At 54.1% G+C, this 25,009-nt stretch overlaps 1 protein-coding gene across 1 annotated transcript in view; it reads left to right on the top strand.

Moving 5' to 3' along the window:
• LOC140408289 (microsomal triglyceride transfer protein large subunit-like) overlaps nucleotides 1-24,303 on the top strand; it is a 116,148-nt gene extending 91,845 nt beyond the window's left edge. Inside the window, 4 exon segments of the mRNA XM_072495278.1 lie at nucleotides 11,507-11,734; nucleotides 22,741-22,785; nucleotides 22,787-22,866; nucleotides 24,129-24,303. Coding sequence (XP_072351379.1) covers nucleotides 11,507-11,734; nucleotides 22,741-22,785; nucleotides 22,787-22,866; nucleotides 24,129-24,303 — 528 coding nt within the window.
• Nucleotides 24,304-25,009: the final 706 nt, after the last annotated feature.

Raw genomic sequence — 25,009 nt, 5'->3', positions numbered from 1 at the left:
ACAGTGCAGCTTTCCCTCAGTACTGATCCTCTGACAGTGCGGCACTCCCTCAGTCCTGACCCTCTGACAGTGCAGCACACCCTCGGTACTGACCCTCTGACAGTGCAGCGCTCCCTCAGTACTGACCCTCTCACAGTGCAGCACTCCCTCAATACAGACCCACTGACAGTGCAGCACTCCTTCAGTACTGACCCTCTGACAGTGCGGCACAGACACAGAACTGGCCCTGTGACAGTGCAGCACTCCTTCAGTACTGACCCTCTGACAGTGCGGCACTCTGTCAGGACTGACCCTTTGACAGTGCAGCTTTCCCTCAGTACTGACCATCTGACAGTGCAGCACTCTCTCAGGACTGACCCTCTCACAGTGCAGCACTCCCTCAATACAGACCCACTGACAGTGCAGCACTCCTTCAGCACTGACCCTCTGACAGTGCGGCACTCCCTCAGTACTGACCCTCTGACAGTGCGGCACTCCCTCAGTACTGACCCTCTGACAGTGCAGCGGTCCCTCAGTACTGACCCTCTGACAGTGCGGCGCTCCCTCAGTACTGACGCTCTGTCAGTGCGGCACACCCACAGTACTGGCTATCTGACAGTGCAGCACCCCCTCAGTACTGACCCTCAGACAGTGCAGCACTTCCTCAGTACTGACCCTCTGACAGTGCGGCACTCCCTCGGTACTGACCCTCAGACAGTGCAGCACTTCCTCAGCACTGACCCTCTGGCAGTGCGGCGCTCCCTCAGTACTGACCCTCTGTCAGTGCGACACACCCACAGTACTGACCCTCTGACAGTGCAGCACTCCCTCAGTACTGACCCTCAGACAGTGCAGCACTTCCTCAGTACTGACCCTCAGAGAGTGCGGCACTCCCTCGGTACTGACCCTCTGACAGTGCGGCGCTCCCTCAGTACTGACCCTCTGTCAGTGCGACACACCCACAGTCCTGACCCTCTGACAGTGCAGCACTCCCTCAGTACTGACCCTCAGACAGTGCAGCACTTCCTCAGTACTGACCCTCAGAGAGTGCGGCACTCCCTCGGTACTGACTCTATGACAGTGCAGCACTCCCTCAATACAGACCCTCTGACAGTGCGGCACTCCCTCAGTACTGACCATCTGGCAGTGCGGCGCTCCCTCAGCACTGACCCTCTGACAGTGCAGCACTCTGTCAGGACGGATCCTCTGACAGTGCAGCTTTCCCTCAGTGCTGATCCTCTGACAGTGCGGCGCTCCCTCAATACAGACCCTCTGACAGTGCAGCACTCCTTCATAACTGACCCTCTGACAGTACAGCACTCTGTCAGGACGGATCCTCTGACAGTGCAGCTTTCCCTCAGTGCTGATCCTCTGACAGTGCGGCGCTCCCTCAATACAGACCCTCTGACAGTGCAGCACTCCTTCATAACTGACCCTCTGACAGTGCGGCACTCCCTCAGTACTGACCCTCTGACAGTGCAGCACACCCTCGGTACTGACCCTCTGACAGTGCAACACTCCCTCAGTACTGACCCTCTGTCAGTGCGGCACTGCCTCAGTACTGACCCTCTGACAGTGCACCACTCCCCCAGTACTGACCCTCAGACAGTGCAGCACTCCCTCAGTACTGACCCTCTGACAGTGCACCACTCCCCCAGTACTGACCCTCAGACAGTGCGGCACTCCCTCAGTACTGACCCTCAGACAGTGCGGCACTCCCTCAGGACTGACCCTCTGACAGTGCAACTTTCCCACAGAACTGACCCTCAGACAGTGAAGCACCCCCTCAGTACTGACCCTCAGACAGTGCAGCACTTCCTCAGTACTGACCCTCTGACAGTGCGGCACTCCCTCGGTACTGACACTCTGACAGTGCAGCGGTCCCTCAGTACTGACCCTCTGGCAGTGCGGCGCTCCCTCAGTACTGACCCTCTGTCAGTGCGGCACACCCACTGTACTGACCATCTGACAGTGCAGCACTCCCTCAGTACTGACCCTGTGACAGTGCAGCACTCTCTCAGGACTGACCCACTCACAGTGCAGCATTCCCTCAGTACTGACCCTCTGACAGTGCAGCACTCCCTCAGTACTGACCCTGTGACAGTGCAGCACTCTCTCAGGACTGACCCTCTCACAGTGCAGCGCACCCTCGGTACTGACCCTCTGACAGTGCAGCACTCCCTCAGTACTGACCATCTGGCAGTGTGGCACTCCCTCAGTACTGAGCCTCTGACAGTGCAGCACTCCCTCAGTACTGACCCTCTGACAGTGCAGCACTCCCTCAGTACTGACTCTCTGACAGTGCAGCACTCCCTCAGTACTGACCATCTGGCAGTGTGGCACTCCCTCAGTACTGAGCCTCTGACAGTGCAGCACTTCCTCAGTACTGACCCTCTGACAGTGCAGCACTCCCACAGTACTGACCCTCTGACAGTGTGGCACTCCCTCAGTACTGACCCTCTGTCAGTGCAGCGCTCCCTCAGTACTGGACCTCTGCCAGTGTGGCACTGCCTCAGTACTGACCCTCTGTCAGTGCGGCACTCCCACAGTACTGACCCTCTGACAGTGCAGCACGCACTCAGTACTGACCCTCTGACAGTGCAGCACTCCTTCAGTACTGATCCTCTGACAGTGCAGCACTCCCTCAGTACTGACCCTCTGACAGTGCAGCACTCCCTCAGTACTGACCCTCTGACAGTGCAGCACTCTCTCAGGACTGACCCTCTCATAGTGCAGCACTCCCTGAGTACTGACCCTCTGACAGTGCAGCACTCCCTCAGTACTGACCCTCTGACAGTGCAGTACTCCTTCAGTACTGACCCTCTGACAGTGCAGCACTCTCCCAGGACTGACCCTCTCACAGTGCAGCACTCTCTCAGTACTGACCCTCTGACAGTGCGGTGCTCCCTCAGTACTGACCCTCTGACAGTGCGGCCCTCCCTCAGTACTGACCCTCTGACAGTGCAGCGGTCCCTCTGTACTGACCCTCTGACAGTGCGGCGCTCCCTCAGTACTGACCCTCTGTCAGTGCGGCACACACACAGTACTGGCCCTCTGACAGTGCAGCACTCCTTCAGTACTGACCCTCTGACAGTGCGGCACTCTGTCAGGACTGACCCTTTGACAGTGCAGCTTTCCCTCAGTACTGACCCTCTCACAGTGCAGCACTCCCTCAATACAGACCGACTGACAGTGCAGCACTCCTTCAGCACTGACCCTCTGACAGTGCGGCACTCCCTCAGTACTGACCCTCTGACAGTGCGGCACTCCCTCAGTACTGACCCTCTGACAGTGCAGCACTCCTTCATAACTGACCCTCTGACAGTGCAGCACTCCCTCAGTACTGACCCTCTGACAGTGCAGCACACCCTCGGTACTGACCCTCTGACAGTGAAACACTCCCTGAGTACTGACCTTCTGTCAGTGCGGCACTGCCTCAGTACTGACCCTCTGACAGTGCAGCACTCCCTCAGTACTGACCCTCTGACAGTGCACCACTCCCCCAGTACTGACCCTCAGACAGTGCAGCACTCCCTCAGTACTGACCCTCTGACAGTGCGGCACTCCCTCAGGACTGACCCTCTGACAGTGCAACTTTCCCACAGAACTGACCCTCAGACAGTGCAGCACCCCCTCCGTACTGACCCTCAGACAGTGCAGCACTTCCTCAGTACTGACCCTCTGACAGTGCGGCACTCCCTCGGTACTGACACTCTGACAGTGCAGCGGTCCCTCAGTACTGACCCTCTGGCAGTGCGGCGCTCCCTCAGTACTGACCCTCTGTCAGTGCGGCACACCCACTGTACTGACCATCTGACAGTGCAGCACTCCCTCAGTACTGACCCTGTGACAGTGCAGCACTCTCTCAGGACTGACCCACTCACAGTGCAGCATTCCCTCAGTACTGACCCTCTGACAGTGCAGCACTCCCTCAATACTGACCCTGTGACAGTGCAGCACTCTCTCAGGACTGACCCTCTCACAGTGCAGCACACCCTCGGTACTGACCCTCTGACAGTGCAGCACTCCCTCAGTACTGACCATCTGGCAGTGTGGCACTCCCTCAGTACTGAGCCTCTGACAGTGCAGCACTTCCTCAGTACTGACCCTCTGACAGTGCAGCACTCCCACAGTACTGACCCTCTGACAGTGTGGCACTCCCTCAGTACTGACCCTCTGTCAGTGCAGCGCTCCCTCAGTACTGGACCTCTGCCAGTGTGGCACTGCCTCAGTACTGACCCTCTGTCAGTGCGGCACTCCCACAGTACTGACCCTCTGACAGTGCAGCACGCACTCAGTACTGACCCTCTGACAGTGCAGCACTCCTTCAGTACTGATCCTCTGACAGTGCAGCACTCTCTCAGGACTGACCCTCTCACAGTGCAGCACTCCCTGAGTACTGACCCTCTGACAGTGCAGCACTCCCTCAGTACTGACCCTCTGACAGTGCAGTACTCCTTCAGTACTGACCCTCTGACAGTGCAGCACTCTCCCAGGACTGACCCTCTCACAGTGCAGCACTCTCTCAGTACTGACCCTCTGACAGTGCGGTGCTCCCTCAGTACTGACCCTCTGACAGCGCGGCACTCCCTCAGTACTGACCCTCTGACAGTGCAGCGGTCCCTCAGTACTGACCCTCTGACAGTGCGGCGCTCCCTCAGTACTGACGCTCTGTCAGTGCGGCACACCCACAGTACTGGCTATCTGACAGTGCAGGACTCCCTCAGTACTGACCATCTGACAGTGCAGCACTCTCTCAGGACTGACCCTCTCACAGTGCAGCACTCCCTCAATACAGACCCACTGACAGTGCAGCACTCCCTCAGTACTGACCCTCTGACAGTGCGGCACTCCCTCAGTACTGACCCTCTGACAGTGCAGCGCTCCCTCAGTACTGATCCTCTGACAGTGCGGCGCTCCCTCAGTACAGACTTTCTGACAGTGCAGCACTCCCTCAGAACAGACCCTCTGACAGTGCAGCTTTCCCTCTGTACTGTTCCTCTGACAGTGCGGCGCTCCCTCAATACAGACCCTCTGACAGTGCAGCACTCCTTCAGTACTGACCCTCTAACAGTGCGGCACTCCGTCAGGACTGACCCTCTGACAGTGCGGCACTCCCTCAGGACTGACCCTCTGACAGTGCGGCACTCCCTCAGGACTGGCCCTCTGACAGTGCAGCACTCCTTCAGTACTGACCCTCTAACAGTGCGGCACTCCGTCAGGACTGACCCTCTGACAGTGCGGCACTCCCTCAGGACTGACCCTCTGACAGTGCAGCTTTCCCTCAGTACTGATCCTCTGACAGTGCGGCACTCCCTCAGTCCTGACCCTCTGACAGTGCAGCACACCCTCGGTACTGACCCTCTGACAGTGCAGCGCTCCCTCAGTACTGACCCTCTCACAGTGCAGCACTCCCTCAATACAGACCCACTGACAGTGCAGCACTCCTTCAGTACTGACCCTCTGACAGTGCGGCACAGACACAGTACTGGCCCTGTGACAGTGCAGCACTCCTTCAGTACTGACCCTCTGACAGTGCGGCACTCTGTCAGGACTGACCCTTTGACAGTGCAGCTTTCCCTCAGTACTGACCATCTGACAGTGCAGCACTCTCTCAGGACTGACCCTCTCACAGTGCAGCACTCCCTCAATACAGACCCACTGACAGTGCAGCACTCCTTCAGCACTGACCCTCTGACAGTGCGGCACTCCCTCAGTACTGACCCTCTGACAGTGCGGCACTCCCTCAGTACTGACCCTCTGACAGTGCAGCGGTCCCTCAGTACTGACCCTCTGACAGTGCGGCGCTCCCTCAGTACTGACGCTCTGTCAGTGCGGCACACCCACAGTACTGGCTATCTGACAGTGCAGGACTCCCTCAGTACTGACCATCTGACAGTGCAGCACTCTCTCAGGACTGACCCTCTCACAGTGCAGCACACCCTCGGTACTGACCCTCTGACAGTGCAGCACTCCCTCAGTACTGACCATCTGGCAGTGTGGCACTCCCTCAGTACTGAGCCTCTGACAGTGCAGCACTTCCTCAGTACTGACCCTCTGACAGTGCAGCACTCCCACAGTACTGACCCTCTGACAGTGTGGCACTCCCTCAGTACTGACCCTCTGTCAGTGCAGCGCTCCCTCAGTACTGGACCTCTGCCAGTGTGGCACTGCCTCAGTACTGACCCTCTGTCAGTGCGGCACTCCCACAGTACTGACCCTCTGACAGTGCAGCACGCACTCAGTACTGACCCTCTGACAGTGCAGCACTCCTTCAGTACTGATCCTCTGACAGTGCAGCACTCTCTCAGGACTGACCCTCTCACAGTGCAGCACTCCCTGAGTACTGACCCTCTGACAGTGCAGCACTCCCTCAGTACTGACCCTCTGACAGTGCAGTACTCCTTCAGTACTGACCCTCTGACAGTGCAGCACTCTCCCAGGACTGACCCTCTCACAGTGCAGCACTGTCTCAGTACTGACCCTCTGACAGTGCGGTGCTCCCTCAGTACTGACCCTCTGACAGTGCAGCGCTCCCTCAGTACTGATCCTCTGACAGTGCGGCGCTCCCTCAGTACAGACTTTCTGACAGTGCAGCACTCCCTCAGAACAGACCCTCTGACAGTGCAGCTTTCCCTCTGTACTGTTCCTCTGACAGTCCGGCGCTCCCTCAATACAGACCCTCTGACAGTGCAGCACTCCTTCAGTACTGACCCTCTAACAGTGCGGCACTCCGTCAGGACTGACCCTCTGACAGTGCGGCACTCCCTCAGGACTGACCCTCTGACAGTGCGGCACTCCCTCAGGACTGGCCCTCTGACAGTGCAGCACTCCTTCAGTACTGACCCTCTAACAGTGCGACACTCCGTCAGGACTGACCCTCTGACAGTGCGGCACTCCCTCAGGACTGACCCTCTGACAGTGCAGCTTTCCCTCAGTACTGATCCTCTGACAGTGCGGCACTCCCTCAGTCCTGACCCTCTGACAGTGCAGCACACCCTCGGTACTGACCCTCTGACAGTGCAGCGCTCCCTCAGTACTGACCCTCTCACAGTGCAGCACTCCCTCAATACAGACCCACTGACAGTGCAGCACTCCTTCAGTACTGACCCTCTGACAGTGCGGCACACACACAGTACTGGCCCTGTGACAGTGCAGCACTCCTTCAGTACTGACCCTCTGACAGTGCGGCACTCTGTCAGGACTGACCCTTTGACAGTGCAGCTTTCCCTCAGTACTGACCATCTGACAGTGCAGCACTCTCTCAGGACTGACCCTCTCACAGTGCAGCACTCCCTCAATACAGACCCACTGACAGTGCAGCACTCCTTCAGCACTGACCCTCTGACAGTGCGGCACTCCCTCAGTACTGACCCTCTGACAGTGCGGCACTCCCTCAGTACTGACCCTCTGACAGTGCAGCGGTCCCTCAGTACTGACCCTCTGACAGTGCGGCGCTCCCTCAGTACTGACGCTCTGTCAGTGCGGCACACCCACAGTACTGGCTATCTGACAGTGCAGGACTCCCTCAGTACTGACCATCTGACAGTGCAGCACTCTCTCAGGACTGACCCTCTCACAGTGCAGCTCTCCCTCAATACAGACCCACTGACAGTGCAGCACTCCCTCAGTACTGACCCTCTGACAGTGCGGCACTCCCTCAGTACTGACCCTCTGACAGTGCAGCGCTCCCTCAGTACTGATCCTCTGACAGTGCGGCGCTCCCTCAGTACAGACTTTCTGACAGTGCAGCACTCCCTCAGAACGGACCCTCTGACAGTGCAGCTTTCCCTCTGTACTGTTTCTCTGACAGTGCGGCGCTCCCTCAATACAGACCCTCTGACAGTGCAGCACTCCTTCAGTACTGACCCTCTAACAGTGCGACACTCCGTCAGGACTGACCCTCTGACAGTGCGGCACTCCCTCAGGACTGACCCTCTGACAGTGCGGCACTCCCTCAGGACTGGCCCTCTGACAGTGCAGCACTCCTTCAGTACTGACCCTCTAACAGTGCGGCGCTCCCTCTGTACTGACCCTCTAACATTGCGGCACTCCGTCAGGACTGACCCTCTAACTGTGCGGCACACCGTCAGGACTGACCCTCTGACAGTGCGGCACTCCCTCAGGACTGACCCTCTGACAGTGCAGCTTTCCCTCAGTACTGATCCTCTGACAGTGCGGCACTCCCTCAGTCCTGACCCTCTGACAGTGCAGCACACCCTCGGTACTGACCCTCTGACAGTGCAGCGTTCCCTCAGTACTGACCCTCTCACAGTGCAGCACTCCCTCAATACAGACCCACTGACAGTGCAGCACTCCTTCAGTACTGACCCTCTGACAGTGCGGCACTCTGTCAGGACTGACCCTTTGACAGTGCAGCTTTCCCTCAGTACTGATCCTCTGACGGTGCGGCGCTCCCTCAATACAGACCCTCTGACAGTGCCGCACTCCTTCAGTACCGACCCTCTGACAGTGCGGCACTGCCTCAGGACTGACCCTCTGACAGTTCGGCACTCCCTCAGGACTGACCCTCTGACAGTGCAGCTTTCCCACAGTACTGATCCTCTGACAGTGCGGCGCTCACTCAGTACTGACCCTCTGACAGTGCGGCACTCCCTCAGTACTGACCTTCTGTCAGTGCAGCGGTCACTCAGTACTGACCCTCTGACAGTGCGGCACTCCCTCAGTACTGACCCTCTGTCAGTCCAGGCACTCCCACAGTACTGACCCTCTGACAGTGCGGCACTCCCTCAGTACTGACCCTCTGTCAGTCCGGCACTCCCACAGTACTGACCCTCTGACAGTGCGGCACTCCCTCAGTACTGACCCTCTGACAGCGCAGCACTCCCTCAGAACAGACCTGCTGACAGTGCAGCACGCCCTCAGTACTGACCCTCTGACAGTGCAGCACTCCCTCAGAACAGACTTGCTGACAGTGCAGCACGCCCTCAGTACTGACCCTCTGACAGTGCGGCACTCCCACAGTACTGACCCTCTGACAGTGCGGCACTCCATCAGTACTGACCTTCTGACTGTGCGGCACTCCCTCAGTACTGACCCTCTGACAGTGCAGCACTCCCTCAGTACCAACCCTCTGACAGTGCAGCACTCACTCAGTCCAGACCCTCCGATAGTGCAGCACTCACTCAGTACTGACCCTCTGACAGTGCGTCACTCCCTCAGTACTGACCCTCTGACAGTGCAGCACTCCCTCAGTACTGACCCTCTGACAGTGCAGCTTTCTTTCAGTACTGACCCTCTGACATTGCGGCACTCCTTCAGTACTGACCCTCTGACAGTGCGGCACTCCCCCAGTACTGACCCTCTGACTGTGCAGCACTCCCTCAGTACTGACCTTCTGACAGTGCAGCACTCCCTCAGTATTGACCCCCTGACAGTGTGTCACTCCCTCTGTACTGACCCTCTGACAATGCGGCACTCCCTCAATACTGACCCTCTGTCAGTGCGGCGCTCCCTCAGTACTGACCCTCTGACAGTGTGGCACTCCCTCAGTACTGAAACTCTGACAGTGCGGCACTCCCTCAGTACTGACCCTCTGACAGTGCAGCACTCCCTCAGTACTGACCCTCTGACAGTGCAGCACTCCCTCAGTACTGACCCTCTGACAATGCAGCACTCCCTCAGTACTGACCCTCTGTCAGTGCGGCACTCTCTCTGTACTGACCCTCTGACAGTGCTGCGCTCCCTCAGTACTGACCCTCTGACAGTGCGGCACTCCCTCAGTACTTTCTTTCTGACAGTGCAGCACTCCCTCAGGACAGACCCTCTGACAGTGCAGCACTCCCTCAGGACTGACCCTCCGACAGTGCAGCACTCCCTCAGTAGTGACCCTCTGACAGTCATGCACTCCCTCAGTCCTGACCCTCTGACAGTGCATCTTTCCCTCAGTACTGACTTTCTGACAGTGCAGCACTCCCTCAAAACAGACCCTCTGACGTTGCAGCACTCCCTCTGTACTGACCCTCTGACAGTGCAGCGATCCCTCAGTACTGACCCTCTGACAGTGTGGCACTCCCTCAATACTGACCCTCTGACAGTGCAGCACTCCCTCAGTACTGACCCTCTGACAGTGCAGCACTCCCTCAGTACTGACCCTCTGACAGTGCAGCACTCTCTCAGGACTGACCCTCTCACAGTGCAGCACTCCCTCAGTACTGACCCTCTGATATTGCAGCTTTCCCTCAGTACTGATCCTCTGACAGTGCGGCGCTCCCTCCGTACTGACCCTTGACAGTGCGGCACTCCCTCAGTACTGACTTTCTGACAGTGCAGCACTCCCTCAGAACAGACCCTCTGACGGTGCAGCACTCCCTCAGTACCAACGCTCTGACAGTGCAGCACTCACTCAGTACCGACCCTCCGATAGTGCAGCACTCCCTCAGTACTGACCCTCTGACAGTGCCGCACTCCCTCAGTACTGACCCTCTGACAGTGCCGCACTCCCTCAGTACTGACCCTCTGACAGTGCAGCACTCCCTCAGTACTGACCTTCTGACATTGCAGCACTCCCTCAGTACTGACCCTCTGACAGTGCAGCACTCCCTCAGTACTGACCCTCTGACAGTGCAGCACTCTCTCAGTACTGACCCTCTGACAGTGCCGCACTCCCTCAGTACTGACCCTCTGACAGTGCAGCTCTGCCTCAGTACTGACCCTCTTACAGTGCAGCACTCCCTCAGTACTGACCCTCTTACAGTGCAGCACTCCCTCAGTACTGACCCTCTTACAGTGCAGCTCTCCCTCAGTACTGACCCTCTGACAGTGCAGCACTCACTCAGTACCGACCCTCCGATAGTGCAGCACTCCCTCAGTACTGACCTTCTGACATTGCAGCACTCTCTCAGTACTGACCCTCTGACAGTGCCGCACTCCCTCAGTACTGACCCTCTTACAGTGCAGCACTCCCTCAGTACTGACCCTCTTACAGTGCAGCACTCCCTCAGTACTGACCCTCTTACAGTGCAGCTCTCCCTCAGTACTGACCCTCTGACAGTGCCGCACTCCCTCAGTACTGACCCTCTTACAGTGCAGCACTCCCTCAGTACTGACCCTCTTACAGTGCAGCACTCCCTCAGTACTGACCCTCTTACAGTGCAGCACTCCCTCAGTACTGACCCTCTTACAGTGCAGCTCTCCCTCAGTACTGACCCTCTGACAGTGCCGCACTCCCTCAGTACTGACCCTCTGACAGTGCAGCTCTGCCTCAGTACTGACCCTCTGACAGTGCAGCACTCCCTCAATACTGACCCTCTGATAGTGCAGCACTTCCTGAGTACAGAACCTCTGACAGCGCAGCACTCCCTCAGTACTGACCCTCTGACAGTGCGGCACTCCCTCAGTACTGACCCTCTGACAGTGCGGCACTCCCTCAGTACTGACCCTCTGACAGTGCAGCACTCCCACAGTACTGTACTCAAAGTGCAAGCCTGGATAAATGCATGTTGTCAGTGCTGGTGTGTATAGGGTTTGCTCAAGTTGTTATTTATGACATTTTTCTTTCCTGCAGGTTGTGATCGAAGCTCAGGGTTTAGAGTCTCTAATAGCTGCAACAGCTGATGAAGGTGAGGCAGATCTTGAGTCCATGGCTGGGATGTCCGCCGTACTGTTTGATGTCCAGCTCAGACCAGTCACCTTCTTCCGAGGCTACAGTGACTTGATGGCCAAGATGTTCACAGCGACTGGAGAGCCAATGAGTGTGGTCAAAGGCCTTATCCTGCTCATTGACCATGCTCAGGTAACTGCTCATCTCCACCAACCTTCAATTCTAGATTTTCAGATAACGGTCAAGATCGTTCTTTGCTTTTTATACCAAGGCACTTGATCTTAATCAGAACAATTTCTCTAATTGACATGTCCCGGTGGGTGGAACTGTGACATAGAATTATCTGTAAGTCCTGTACAGAATTTTTAAAAATAGTGGGAGATGAGTATGGTTGGCTGGGCCAGCATTTATTGTCCATCCCTAGTTGCCCTTGAGGCGGTGGTGAGCTGCTTTCTTGAACTGTTGCCGTACATATGCTGTGGGTACACCCACAGAGCAGTTCATAGAACCCCTACATGCAGAAGGAGGCCATTTGGCCCATCGAGTCTGCACCGTCCCTCCAAAAGAGCACCCAATCTAGGCCCACTCCCCCGCTCTATCCCCCAAGCTGCACATCTTTGGACTGTGGGAGGAAACCGGAGCACCCGGAGGAAACCCACGCAGACACGGGGAGAACGTGCAAACTCCGCAAAGTCACCCAAGGCCGGAATCGAACCGGGTCCCTGGCGCTGTGAGGCAGCAGTGCTAACCACTGTGCCGCTGTTAGGGAGCGAGTTCCAGCATTCTGACCCAGTGACACTGAAGAAATGATAATATATTTTCAAGTCCGGGTTGTGTGTGGTCCGGAGGGGAACTCACAGGTGGTGGGTCCTATGCTTCTGTTCCCTTCATCCTTGTTGGCGGTGCAGATTGTGGATTTGGAAGGTGCTGTCGAAGGAGCCTTGGTGAGTTGCTGCAGTGCATTTTGTAGATGGTCCACACATCTGCCACTGTGCGTCAGTGGTGGATGTTTAAAGTGGTGGGTGGGGTTCTGACCAAGTGTAGCATCAAGAATTACATGCAATTTGCTGCATAGAAACAGATTACTCAACCCAACTGGTCAATGCCATTCTCTTTTTAAAATATTTTTTATTGAGGTATTTCACTCGCGGAGTTTTACCCGCCCACACAAAGCCCGAAATAACCTTATTCACCCGCTTGAAAAAGGCCTTTGGGATGAAGATGGGGAGGCACTGAAAGACAAACAGAAATCTGGGGAGGACCATCATTTTCACAGTCTGTAACCTCCCTGCCAGTGATAGCGGGAGCATGTCCCATCTCTTCAAGTCACCTTCCATTTTTTCCACCAGCCAGGATGGGTTTATCTTGTGCAGTGCCTCCCATTTCCAGGCCACCTGGATTCCCAGATATCGAAAGCTCTTCCCCACCATTCTAAACGGCAGCTCTCCCAGTCTCTTCTCCTGCCCTCTAAAAATTTGAAAATGTTTCTAAAAATAACATTAACAATGATATCAACATGGTATAATAAACATTTCCCCCCGCCCATCCCAATCTTCACACACCCCAACCATAAAGCAACAATCCGCCCCCCCCCCCCCCCCCCCGCCCCCTTGGAATACTGCTGCAGACATTTTAACCGAACGGCTGCCATCTCCGGGTGAACCCTAACATTGACCCTCTTAAGGCAAACTATATTTTCTCGAGACTGAGAAACCCAGCCACGTCACTAACCCAGGCCTCTACACTCGGGGGCTTCGAGTCCCTCCACATTAACAAGATCCGTCTCCGCGCTACCAGGGAGGCAAAGGCCAAGACGTCGGCCTCTTTCGTCCCCTGAACTCCCGGCTCTTCCGAAACTCCAAAGATCGTTACCTCTGGACTCTGCACCACCCGTGTTTTTAGTACCGTGGACATTGCCTTAGCAAAGCTCTGCCAGAACCCTCTAAGCTTCGGGCATGCCCAAAACATGTGGACATGATTTGCTGGGCTTTCCGTGCACCTCGCACACCTGTCCTCCTAGCCCTGCTCTATCCACGTCCAGGGAGATAGATAGGAGATTCTGTGGGAACGAGAGAGACTCACGGTTGGTGTGTTGCCTCCCAGGTGCCAGGGTGCGTGATGTCTCGGATCGTGTTTTCGGGATCCTTAAGGGGGAGGGGGAGCAGCCCCACGTCGTGGTCCACATAGGTGCCAACGACATAGGTAGGAAAAGGGATAGGGATGTAAGGCAGGAATTCAGGGAGCTAGGGTGGAAACCTAGATCTAGGACAAATCGAGTTATTATCTCTGGGTTGTTACCCGTGCCACGTGATAGCGAGACGAGCAATAGGGAGAAAGAGGAGTTGAACACATGGCTACAGGGATGGTGTAGGAGGGAGGCTTTCAGATTTCTGGATAATTGGGGCTCATTCTGGGGTTGGTGGGACCTCTACAAACGGGATGGTCTACACCTGGACCAGAGGGGTACCAATATCCTGGGGGGGGGGGGGAAATTTGCTAATGCTCTTTGGGAGGGTTTAAACTAGTTCAGCAGGGGCTTGGAACCTGAATTGTAGCTCCAGTATACAGGAGGTTGAGAGTAGTGAGGTCATGAGTAAGGTTTCTAAGTTGCAGGAGTGTACCGGCAGGCAGGAAGGTGGTTTAAAGTGTGTCTTCTTCAATGCCAGGAGCATCCAGAATAAGGTGGGTGAACTTGCGGCATGGGTTCGTACCTGGGACTTCGATGTTGTGGCCATTTCGGAGGCATGGATCGAGCAAGGACAGGAATGGTTGTTGCAGGTGCCAGGGTTTAGATATTTCAGTAAGCTCAGGGAAGGTGGTAAAAGAGGGGGAGGGGTGGCATTGTTAGTCAAGGACAGTATTACGGTGGCAGGAAGGACGTTTGATGAGGACTCGTCTACTGAGGTAGTATGGGCTGAGGTTAGAAACAGGAAAGGAGAGGTCACCCTGTTTGGGATTTTCTATAGGCCTCCGAAAAGTTCCAGAGATGTAGAGGAAAGGATTGCAAAGATGATTCTGGATAGGAACGAAAGCAACAGGGTAGTTGTTATGGGGGACTTTAACTTTCCAAATATTGACTGGAAACGCTATAGTTCGAGTACTTTAGATGGGTCTGTTTTTGTCCAATGTGTGCAGGAGGGCTTCCTGACACAGTATGTAGATAGGCCAACGAGAGGCGAGGCCATATTGGATTTGGTACTGGGTAATGAACCAGATGTGTTAGATTTGGAGGTAGGCGATCACTTCGGTGATAGTGACCACAATTCCATTACGTTTACTTTAGTGATAGAAAGGGATAGGTATGTACCGCAGGGCAAGAGTTATATCTGGGGGAAAGGCAATTATGATGCGATGAGGCAAGACTTAGGATGCATCGGATGGAGAGGAAAACTGCAGGGGATGGGCACCATGAAAATGTGGAGCTTATTCATGGAAAAGCTACTGTGTGTCCTTGATAAGTATGTACCTGTCAGGCAGGGAGGAAGTGGTCGAGCAAGGGAACCATGGTTTACGAAAGTAGCCGAAACACTTGTCAAGAGGAAGAAAGAGGCTTATGTAAAGATGAGACATGAAGGTTCAGTTAGGGCGCTCGAGAGTTACAAGTTAGCTAGGGAGGACCTAAAGAGAGAGCTAAGAAGAGCCAGGAGGGGACATGAGAAGTCTTTGGCAGGTAGGATCAAGGATAACCCTAAAGCTTTCTATAGATATGTCAGGAATAAACGAATGACTAGGGTAAGAGTAGGGTCAGTCAAGGACAGTAGTGAGAAGTTGTGCTTGGAGTCCGAGGAGATAGGAGAGGTGCTAAATGAATATTTTTCGTCAGTATTCACACAGGAAAAAGACAATGTTGTCGAGGAGAATACTCAGATTCAGGCTACTAAACTAGGAGGGTTTGAGGTTCATAAGGAGGAGGTGTTGGCAATTCTGGAAAGTGTGAAAATAGATAAGTCCCCTGGGCCGGATGGGATTCATCCTAGGATTCTCTGGGAAGCTAGCGAGGAGATTGCTGAGCCTTTGGCTTTGACCTTTAAGTCATCTTTGTCTACAGGAATAGTGCCAGAAGACTGGAGGATAGCAAATGTTGTCACCTTGTTCAAGAAGGGGAGTAGACACAACCCCGGTAACCATAGACCAGTGAGCCTTACTTCTGTTGTGGGCAAAGTCTTGGAAAGGTTTATATGAGATAGGGGGCGGAATTCTCCGCAATCGGCGCAATGTCCGCCGACCAGCGCCAAAAACGGCGCAAATCAGTTTGGCATCGCACCGCCCCAAAGGGGCGGAAGTCTTCGCATCCTGAGGGGCCGAGCCCTCACCTTGAGGGACTAGGCCCGCGCCGGACTGATTTCTGCCCCGCCAGCTGGCGGGAAAGGCCTTTGGTGCCCTGCCAGCTGGCGCAAAACTGGCTTTGCCAGGCGGCGCATGCGCGGGAGCGTCAGCGGCTGCTCACGGCATCCCCGCGCATGCGCAGTGGAGGGGGTCTCTTCCGCCTCCGCCATGGTGGAGACCATGGCGAAGGCGGAAGGAAAAGAGTGCCCCCACGGCACAGGCCCGCCCGCGGATCGGTGGGCCCCGATCGTGGGCCAGGCCACCGTGAGGGCACCCCCCGGGACCAGATCGCCCCGCGCCCCCCCCAAGACCCTGGAGCCTGCCCGTGTCGCCTTGTCCCGCCGGTAAGAGAGGTGGTTTGATTCTCGCCGGCGGGACAGGCATTCCAGCAGCGGGACTTCGGCCCATCCGGGCCGGAGAATCGCCGGGGGTGGCCCGCCAACCGGCGCGGCGCGATTTCCGTCCCCGCCGAATATCCGGGCCGGAGAATTCGGCAACCGGCGGGGGCGGGATTCACGCCAGCCCCCGGCGATTCTCCAACCTGGCGGGGGGTCGGAGAATCCCGCCCAGGATGTATAATCATCTGGAAAGTAATAATTTGATTAGAGATAGTCAACATGGTTTTGTGAAGGGTAGGTCGTGCCTCACAAACCTTATTGAGTTCTTTGAGAAGGTTACCAAACAGGTGGATGAGGGTAAAGCAGTTGATGTGGTGTATATGGATTTCAGTAAAGTGTTTGATAAGGTTCCCCACGGTAGGCTCCTGCAGAAAATACGGAGACATGGGATTCACGGTGATTTAACAGTTTGGGTCAGAAATTGGCTAGCTGGAAGAAGACAAAGGGTGGTGGTTGATGGGAAATGTTCAGACTGGAGTCCAGTTACTAGTGGTGTACCACAAGGATCTGTTTTGGGGCCACTGCTGTTTGTCATTTTTATAAATGACCTGGAGGAGGGCGTAGAAGGATGAGTGAGTATATTTGCAGATGACACTAAAGTCGGTGGAGTTGTGGACAGTGCGGAAGGATGTTACAAGTTACAGAGGGACATAGATAAGCTGCAGCGCTGGGCTGAGAGGTGGCAAATGGAGTTTAATGCAGAAAAGTGTGAGGTGATTCATTTTGGAAGGAATAACAGGAAGACAGAGTACTGGGCTAATGGTAAGATTCTTGGCAGTGTGGATGAGCAGAGAGATCTCGGTATCCATGTACATAGATCCCTGAAAGTTGCCACCCAGGTTGAGAGGGTTGTTAAGAAGGCGTACGGTGTGTTAGCTTTAATTGGTAAATGGATTGAGTTTCGGAGCCAGGAGGTCATATTTTCGTTGTACAAAACTCTGGTGCGGCCGCATTTGGAGTATTGCGTGCAATTCTGGTCGCCGCATTATAGGAAGGATGTGGGAGCATTGGAAAGAGTGCAGAGGAGATTTACCAGAATGTTGCCTGGTATGGAGGAAAGATCTTATGAGGAAAGGCTGAGGGACTTGAGGCTGTTTTCATCAGAGAGAAGAAGGTTAAGAGGTGACTTAATTGAGGCATACAAGATGATCAGAGGATTGGATAGGGTGGACAGTGAGAGCCTTTTTCATCAGATGGTGATGTCTAGCACGAGGGGACATAGCTTTAAATTGAGGGGAGATAGATATAGGACAGATGTCAGAGGTAGGTTCTTTACTCAGAGAGTAGTAAGGGCGTGGAATGCCCTGCCTGCAACAGTAGTGGACTCGCCAACACTAAGGGCATTTAAATGGTCATTGGATAGACATATGGACGATGAGGAAATAGTGTAGATGGGCTTTAGATTAGTTTCACAGGTCGGCGCAACATCGAGGGTCGAAGGGCCTGGACTGCGCTGTAATCTTCCATATTCTATGTTCTATGTTCTACCCCAAAAAACTTACTCATCCGAGCCACTGTCATGTGTGCCCGGTGGACTACCTTAAATTGTATCAGGCTAAGCATGGCACATGATGAGGAGGCATTAACCCTGCTTCGGGGATCCGCACACAGACCCGCCACTATCTCTCCTGCTAGCTCGTCCTCCCACTTGCCCTTAAGCTCCTCCACCGGAGTTTCCTCCGCCTCCAAAAGCTCCTGGTAAATATACTTTCCCCTCTCCCACCCAGGTACTGGAGACTACTCTATCCTGTATCCCCCGTGGCGGCAGCAGCGGAAAGGCCGGCACCTGTTTTTTCAGGAAGTCTCGCACCTGCAAATACCTAAAACCATTCCCTGCTGGCAATTTAAATTTATCCTCCCAGGCTTTCAAGCTGGGGAAGCTCCCATCTGTAAATAGATCCCCCATCCTTCTAATTCCTGCCCTTTGCCAACTCCGGAACCCACCATCCAGCCTACCCGGTACAAACCGATGATTATTATAAATCGGGGTCCAAACCAATGCTCCCTCCCCTCTCTTACATCTCCTCCGCTGCCCCCAGATTCTCAGAGCCGCCACCATCACCGGATTTGTGGAGTATTGGGCTGGCGAGAACGGAAGAGGTGCCGTTATCAGTGCTCCCAAACTGGTGTCTTTACATGACGCCGCCTCCATCTGCTCCCATGCGACCGCCCCCCCCCCCCCCCCCCCCCCCCCCCCCCCGCTACCCACTTCCTAATCATGGCTACATTAGCCGCCCAGTAGTAATTGCAGAAGTTTGGCATCGCCAACCCACCCTCCCCCCGACTGCGCGCCAGCAACACTCTCTTCACTCGCGGGGTTTTACCCGCCCACACAAAGCCCAAAATAACCTTATTCACCCGCTTGAAAAAGGCCTTTGGGATGAAGATGGGGAGGCACTGAAAGACAAACAGAAATCTGGGGAGGACCGTCATTTTCACAGTCTGTAACCTCCCCGCCAGTGATAGCGGGAGCATGTCCCATCTCTTAAAGTCCCCTCCATTTGTTCTACCAGCCGGGATAGGTTTAACCTGTGCAGTGCCTCCCATTTCCAGGCTACCTGGATTCCCAGATACTGAAAGCTCTTCCCTACCATTCTAAGCGGCAGCTCTCCCAGTCTCTTCTCCTGTCCTCTTGCCTGGATCGCAAACATCTCACTTTTCCCCATGTTCAATTTATACCCTGAAAAATTGCCAAATTCCCCCAGGATTCGCATTACTTCCTCCATCCCCCCCCAACAGGTCTGAAATATACAAGAGCAGGTCATCTGAGTAAAGCGAGACCCGGTGCTCCACCCCCCCCCCCCGAACCAGCCCTTTCCAGTTCCTAGAGGCTCTTAGCGCCATGGCCAATGGCTCTATGGCCAGAGCAAACAGTAGCGGGGAGAGGGGGCACCCTTGCCTCGTCCCTCGCTGTAGTTTAAAATACCCCGACATCAGCCGGTTCGTGCGCACACTCGCTACTGGTGCCTGATAGAGCAACCGCACCCAGTCAATGAAGCCCTCACCAAACCCAAACCTTCCCAGCGCCTCCCACAGGTAATTCCACTCCACCCGATCAAAAGCCTTCTCCGCATCCATCGCTACCACCACCTCCACCTCCCCTCCTTCTGAGGGCATCATAATAACATTCTAAAGCCTTTGAACATTGGCCTTGAGTTGCCTGCCCTTTATAAATCCCGTCTGGTCTTCCCCTATCACTCCCGGGAGACAGTCTTCTATCCCTGTGGCCAGCAGTTTGGTGTCCACATTCAGTAGAGAAATTGGCCTGTATGACCCGCATTGCTCCGGCTCCTTCTCCCGTTTCAGGATCAGTGAAATCGAGGCCTGCGTCATTGTTGGGGGGAGGACTCCCTTCTCTCGTGTTTCGTTAAATGTCCTCACCAGCAGTGTATGAATATCTCTGAAAACTTCTTATAGAATTCCACCGGGTAGCCATCAGGCCCCGGGGCCTTGCCCCACTGCATTCCCTCCAGCCCCTTGATTATTTCCTCAATCTCAATTGGGGCTCCCAGCCCCTCCACCAGGTCCTCATCTACCCTCGGAAACCGCAACTGATCCAAAAACTGCCTCATCCCCTCCACCCCACCCAGTATAATTTACTATAGAAGTCCTTAAACACCTCGCTCACCCCCGCTGGGTCCAGGACAGTATTCCCGCCTCTACTCTTTACTTTACCTATCTCCCTGGACGCCTCCCTTTTCCTGAGCTGGTGCACCAACATTCTGCTTGCCTTTTCCCCGTACTCATAGATCGCCCCCCTTGCCTTCCTCAACTGTTCCACCGCTTTCCCTGTGGTCAACAGCCTAAACTCCACCTGTAACCTCCGCCGCTCCCTCAGTAGTCCCGCATCCAGGGCCTCTGAGTACCTTCTGTCCACCTGGAGTGTCTCCTCCACTAACCTATCCTTCTCAGCCCGTTCCACCTTTTCTCTGTGGGCCCGTATCGAGATTAATTCCCCTCTGACCACTGCTTTCAGAGCTTCCCAGACCGTCGCTGCAGAGACCTCCCCCGTATCATTTGTTTCCAGGTAGTTCTGGATGGACTTGTTAACTTGCCCACAGATCGCTTCGTCCGCTAGCAACCCCTCATCCAGTCTCCACAGCGGGCGTTGCCCTCTCACCACACTAACCCGTAGATCCACCCAGTGCGGGGCCTGATCCGACACTGCGATTGCCGAGTACTCAGTATCCACCACCTCCGGTATTAGCGCCCTGCTCAGAACAAAAAAGTCGATGCGAGAGTATACCTTGTGGACATGTGAGAAAAAGGAAAACTCCTTCGCCCTTTGCCGTGCAAACTTCCATGGGTCTACTCCCCCCATCTGTCCCATAAACCCCTTCAATTCCTTTGCCACAGCCGGCCTCCTCCCTGTCCGGCATTTTGACTGGTCCAATGACTGTGTTAAAGTCTCCTCTCATGATCAGATTATCTGACTCTAAGTCTGAAATCTTACCTAAAACCCGCCGCATAAATTCCACATCGTCCCAATTCGGAGCATATATGTTCACGAGTACCACCCGCATCCCCTCCAACTTCCCACTCACCATTATGTACCCACCCCCCTTGTCTGACACGATTCTCCCCGCCTCGAATGCCACTCATTTGTTGATCAAGATCGCTACCCCCCTGGTCTTTGAGTCCAGCCCAGAGTGGAACACTTGGCCGACCCGCCCCTTCCTCAATCTCGCCTGGTCTGTAACCTTTAGGTGTGTCTCTTGTAGCATGGCCACGTCCGCCTTCAGCCCCCTCAAATGCATAAACACACGAGCCCTCTTGACCGGCCCATTCAGTCCTCTGACGTTCCGTGTAATCAGCCTGGTCGGGGGGGGGGGGGGGCTTCCAGTCCCCCCCCCCCCCGGACTAGCCATCACCCATTTCAGGCCAGCCTCTAGATCGTGCCCTCTGGCTACTTGAGCCCCCACTCGGGCATTCGCCATTTCCCAACCTCCCATTTGTCCCCCAGCAACAGTTCCTCCACTGTCAGCCAAGCAGCTCCCACCCCCCCGACCCCCTCTCCCTACCCCCCAGCAACAACACTAGAAACCCAATCCCCCAAGTCAAGCTCCAGCTTAACTCCTGCTCACCCCCCACTGCGCTTCCGAGAGTCAGCTGATCCATGCTGACTTGATAGCGCCCCCGCCCCAGCACCAAGCAGTCTGTCTCCCCATTGTTCTCTCCCCTCTCCCCCCACTTGGACAAACATATTAAAAGCACCACATTCACCAGTAAAGAAACATCAGAAAGAAAACAGTGAAGAAACAGCCCCACTTTAGAAAAACAAAACACCCAAAAAGCAGAACCAACCCCAAAGCCCACCCCCCCTCTAACCAGCTCCCTGCAAGACAAAGTTACCTTTAGCCATCCAAACAGCCCCTTATTACACATTGCACTACTTGTACAGCCCAGCACAACAAATCGCCGCCACAGTACTTCTCCAAGACTTCAGTGTCTTTTAATTCGCCTCCAGCTTCATTTCTTTAGTAAAGGTCCATACTTCGTCTGGCGTTTCAAAGTAGAAGTCCCGTTCCTCATGTGTGACCCACAGGTGGGCTGGGTACAGCATCCCGAACTTCACCCCCCTTCTTAAAGAGGGCCGTTTTTGCCCGATTAAACCCAGCTCGCCTCTTGGCCAGATCCACGCCTGGTCCTGATAAATGCGCAGCTCACAGTTCTCCCATTTGCTGCTCCGTTCCTTCTTGGCCCACCGCAGAATGTGTTCCTTGTCCAGGAAACGGTGAAAGCGTACCACCATGGCCCTTGGTGGCTCGTTCACTCGGGGCTTCTTCGCGAGGGCTCTGTGCGCTCTATCCACTTCCAGGGGCCAAGGAACGGTAGGTTCCTTTTAAATGTATCGATCCTATGGGACCAGTGGCACTAGAGAGGGTGCGAAACAGATTTGCACAGGGCAATTAGCTGAGGGTTTATAACTATCAGGAAAGATTGAACAGGCTGGGCTCTTTTCTCTCCGACCGAGAAGGCTGAGGGTTGCCTTAATAGGGGTCTTTAAAATGACAAAGGGCACAATCGGGTCAACGTAGAGAAGGCGTTTCCACTTGTGAAGGACTCCGAAACCAGGTATCATAGTGAATTATAAGATCATTTCTAATCAACGCAATCGGGAAATTCAGGTGAAACTTCTTTACCCAGATAACGTGGGACTCGCTCCCATGGGGAGCAGTCAAGGTGAATCGGATAGAGACACTTAAGGGGAGGCTGGTTAAACACATGAGGAAGAAGAGGGATAGAAGGATACGGGGATAGGGTGAGATGAAGGAGGGGAGGGTGGAGACTCATGTGGAGCGTAAACACCAGCATGGACCAGTTGGGCCGAATGGCCTTGTTTCTGGGCTGTAAATTCTATGTAACTGCATGAGGAAAGCCTGTCCATTTGCAAATCTGAAGGATTAAATAGCATGGAATCCAACGTATAAAGTCGCTTGGAATTTGAAAGCCCTCTTTTTCTCCTTGCTTCAGATCTTTCAGCTACCGTCAGGTCTGAGGGCAACTGTGGAGTTCCAGTGGAGGTTTGTCTATTGATATCTCTGGTGGGATGGATTTCAGCTTGTGGTATCGGGAATCTAAAACCACCGTCACCAACAGGTATGAACGTTTTTGCTGCACCTTGTATTCTGTGCTTTTCATCGAGTGACCCTTACTGTCAATTAATTATATCTGCCCTCGGGATTATTAGTCCAGTAACATAACTGATGCACGATCAATGACCACTAAAGCGAGGTTGTAGTCCAACTGAAGGCTTTAATAAGCTAGATGTTTCCCCCAGCAGCTTAGGTACAGAATGAGGGCTGCTGGGGCGGCACGGGCTCTTATACCCCGCCTAGCAGGGCGGAGCTATCATACATTCTAACCAATAGAAAGCATACAGTTTCCACCAATGGTGCTTTAGCATATCAAGTACCGTAATACCTATAATACCCACAATAATCACTATATTATGTTCTGGGGCACATACGTGCACGGCTGTCAGGAGCAAACTGGGAGTCATGATGTGATGTTGCTGCTGAATTAAAGAAAAAGCGGGTTATTCAAACCAAGATACACAAAGTGGTAACATAAAGTCGCCATTGCTTGAGCAAAATGGATAAGTGCCTTGTGATTGGCTTTTGTTTTAAGAGCAATTTATCATGTCCAATCCACCTAACAGCACGTCTTTGGACTGTGGGAGGAAACCGGAGCATCCGGAGGAAACCCACGCACACACGGGGAGAACGTGCAGACTCCGCACAGACAGTGACCCAAGGCTAGAATCGAACCTGGGATCCTGGAGCTGTGAAGCACCATGCTAACCACTGTGCTACCGTGCTGCCCTGCTGTGATCGGCTTTTATGAACACGTGTTTGCACCATGTGATTGGCTTTCTGAACACGTGATTGCACCATGTGATTGGCTTTTTGAACACGTGTTTGCACCATGTGATTGGCTTTTTGAACACGTGTTTGCACCATGTGATTGGCTTTTTGAACACGGGTTTGCACCATGTGATTGGCTTTTTGAACACGTGTTTGCACCTTGAGGCTCCTGCTCCTCTGCCCTCCTGTTAGGTACAACCTGCAACACCAGTCCTGGTGGCCGTCTGCCTTTGAGCATTGCACCCTGAGCCAGATTCTGCCTCCAAGCAATGCCCGGCTCCACTAATTAGGCTCCAAACTCACCTCTAATTAGAGGCTTTGCATATTAAAATAGTCGAGGGTTTGGAACCTGGAAAAGATATGGGCATCAGATTGCTGACCCCCGAATTGATAATCAGGCGCATTGTCACATGCACTTGATTCAGTGTTTAGTGAATGAGGTACGCTGCACTGGTCTGAAATAGACTTCTTTTTCCTTTCTCACTTGTCCTCAAGAGGTGCAATGGTCGTCGTTGGTAACATCACAGTGGATTTGTTGTTTATACAAAGCGGTGTGGAGGTGAGCGTGGAAATGGAGGCTCTACTCGATTTCATCTCCTCAGTGAAGTTCTCAGAGTATCCATTTCTGGTCTGCATGCAGATGGTCAAAGAGCAGTTTCCATTCAGGTAAGAAACAAACCCAATTGTGTTTGGTGTAGAAGAGAGTTGGCTCTGGGGTGAGCTGATAGAGGTCTTTATAACTAGGGGGGGGTTCGATAGAATAAACAAACAAAAATGTTTCCACTTTGGGGGGGGGGGGGGACAAGAGTCCAAAACCAGGGGGTCATAAAAATAGGATAGTCACTAATAACCCCAACGGGGAATTCAGGAAAGCTTCTTTACCCAGAGGGTGGTGAGAATGTGGAATTCACTACTGCATGGACTGGTTTAGGAAAATTGCTGAAGAACAGCAATGAGAGATGGTGCAAGAGGGAGGGATTCAAATTCCTGGGACATTGGAACCGGTTCTGGGGGAGGTGGGACCAGTACAAACTGGATGGTCTGCACCTAGGCAGGACTGGAACCGATGGTCCCTGGGGGGGGGGGGGGGGGTTGCTAGAGCTGTTGGGGAGAGTTTAAACTAATGTGGCAGGGGGGGATGGGAACCGATGCAGGAAGTTGGGAAGGTAGTAAAACAGGGACTGAAACAAAAAGGCAGTAAGGGGGAAAGTGTAAGGCAGAGAAGCCATAGTCAAAAATCAAAAAGGGCGACAGTACAAGGTACAGTGACTGAGGGGAGCTCAGTGAATAGGACCAGGAATACTAAAAGGAATAAAACGGGGAAGTGAAAACATTAATGATAAGCGACGCGGCAGGTTGTTACATGAAGATATGGG

This window comes from Scyliorhinus torazame, chromosome 3, assembly GCF_047496885.1.
Source record: "Scyliorhinus torazame isolate Kashiwa2021f chromosome 3, sScyTor2.1, whole genome shotgun sequence".
Taxonomy (NCBI): domain Eukaryota; kingdom Metazoa; phylum Chordata; class Chondrichthyes; order Carcharhiniformes; family Scyliorhinidae; genus Scyliorhinus; species Scyliorhinus torazame.
This window is presented reverse-complemented; position numbering and strand designations above follow the sequence as displayed.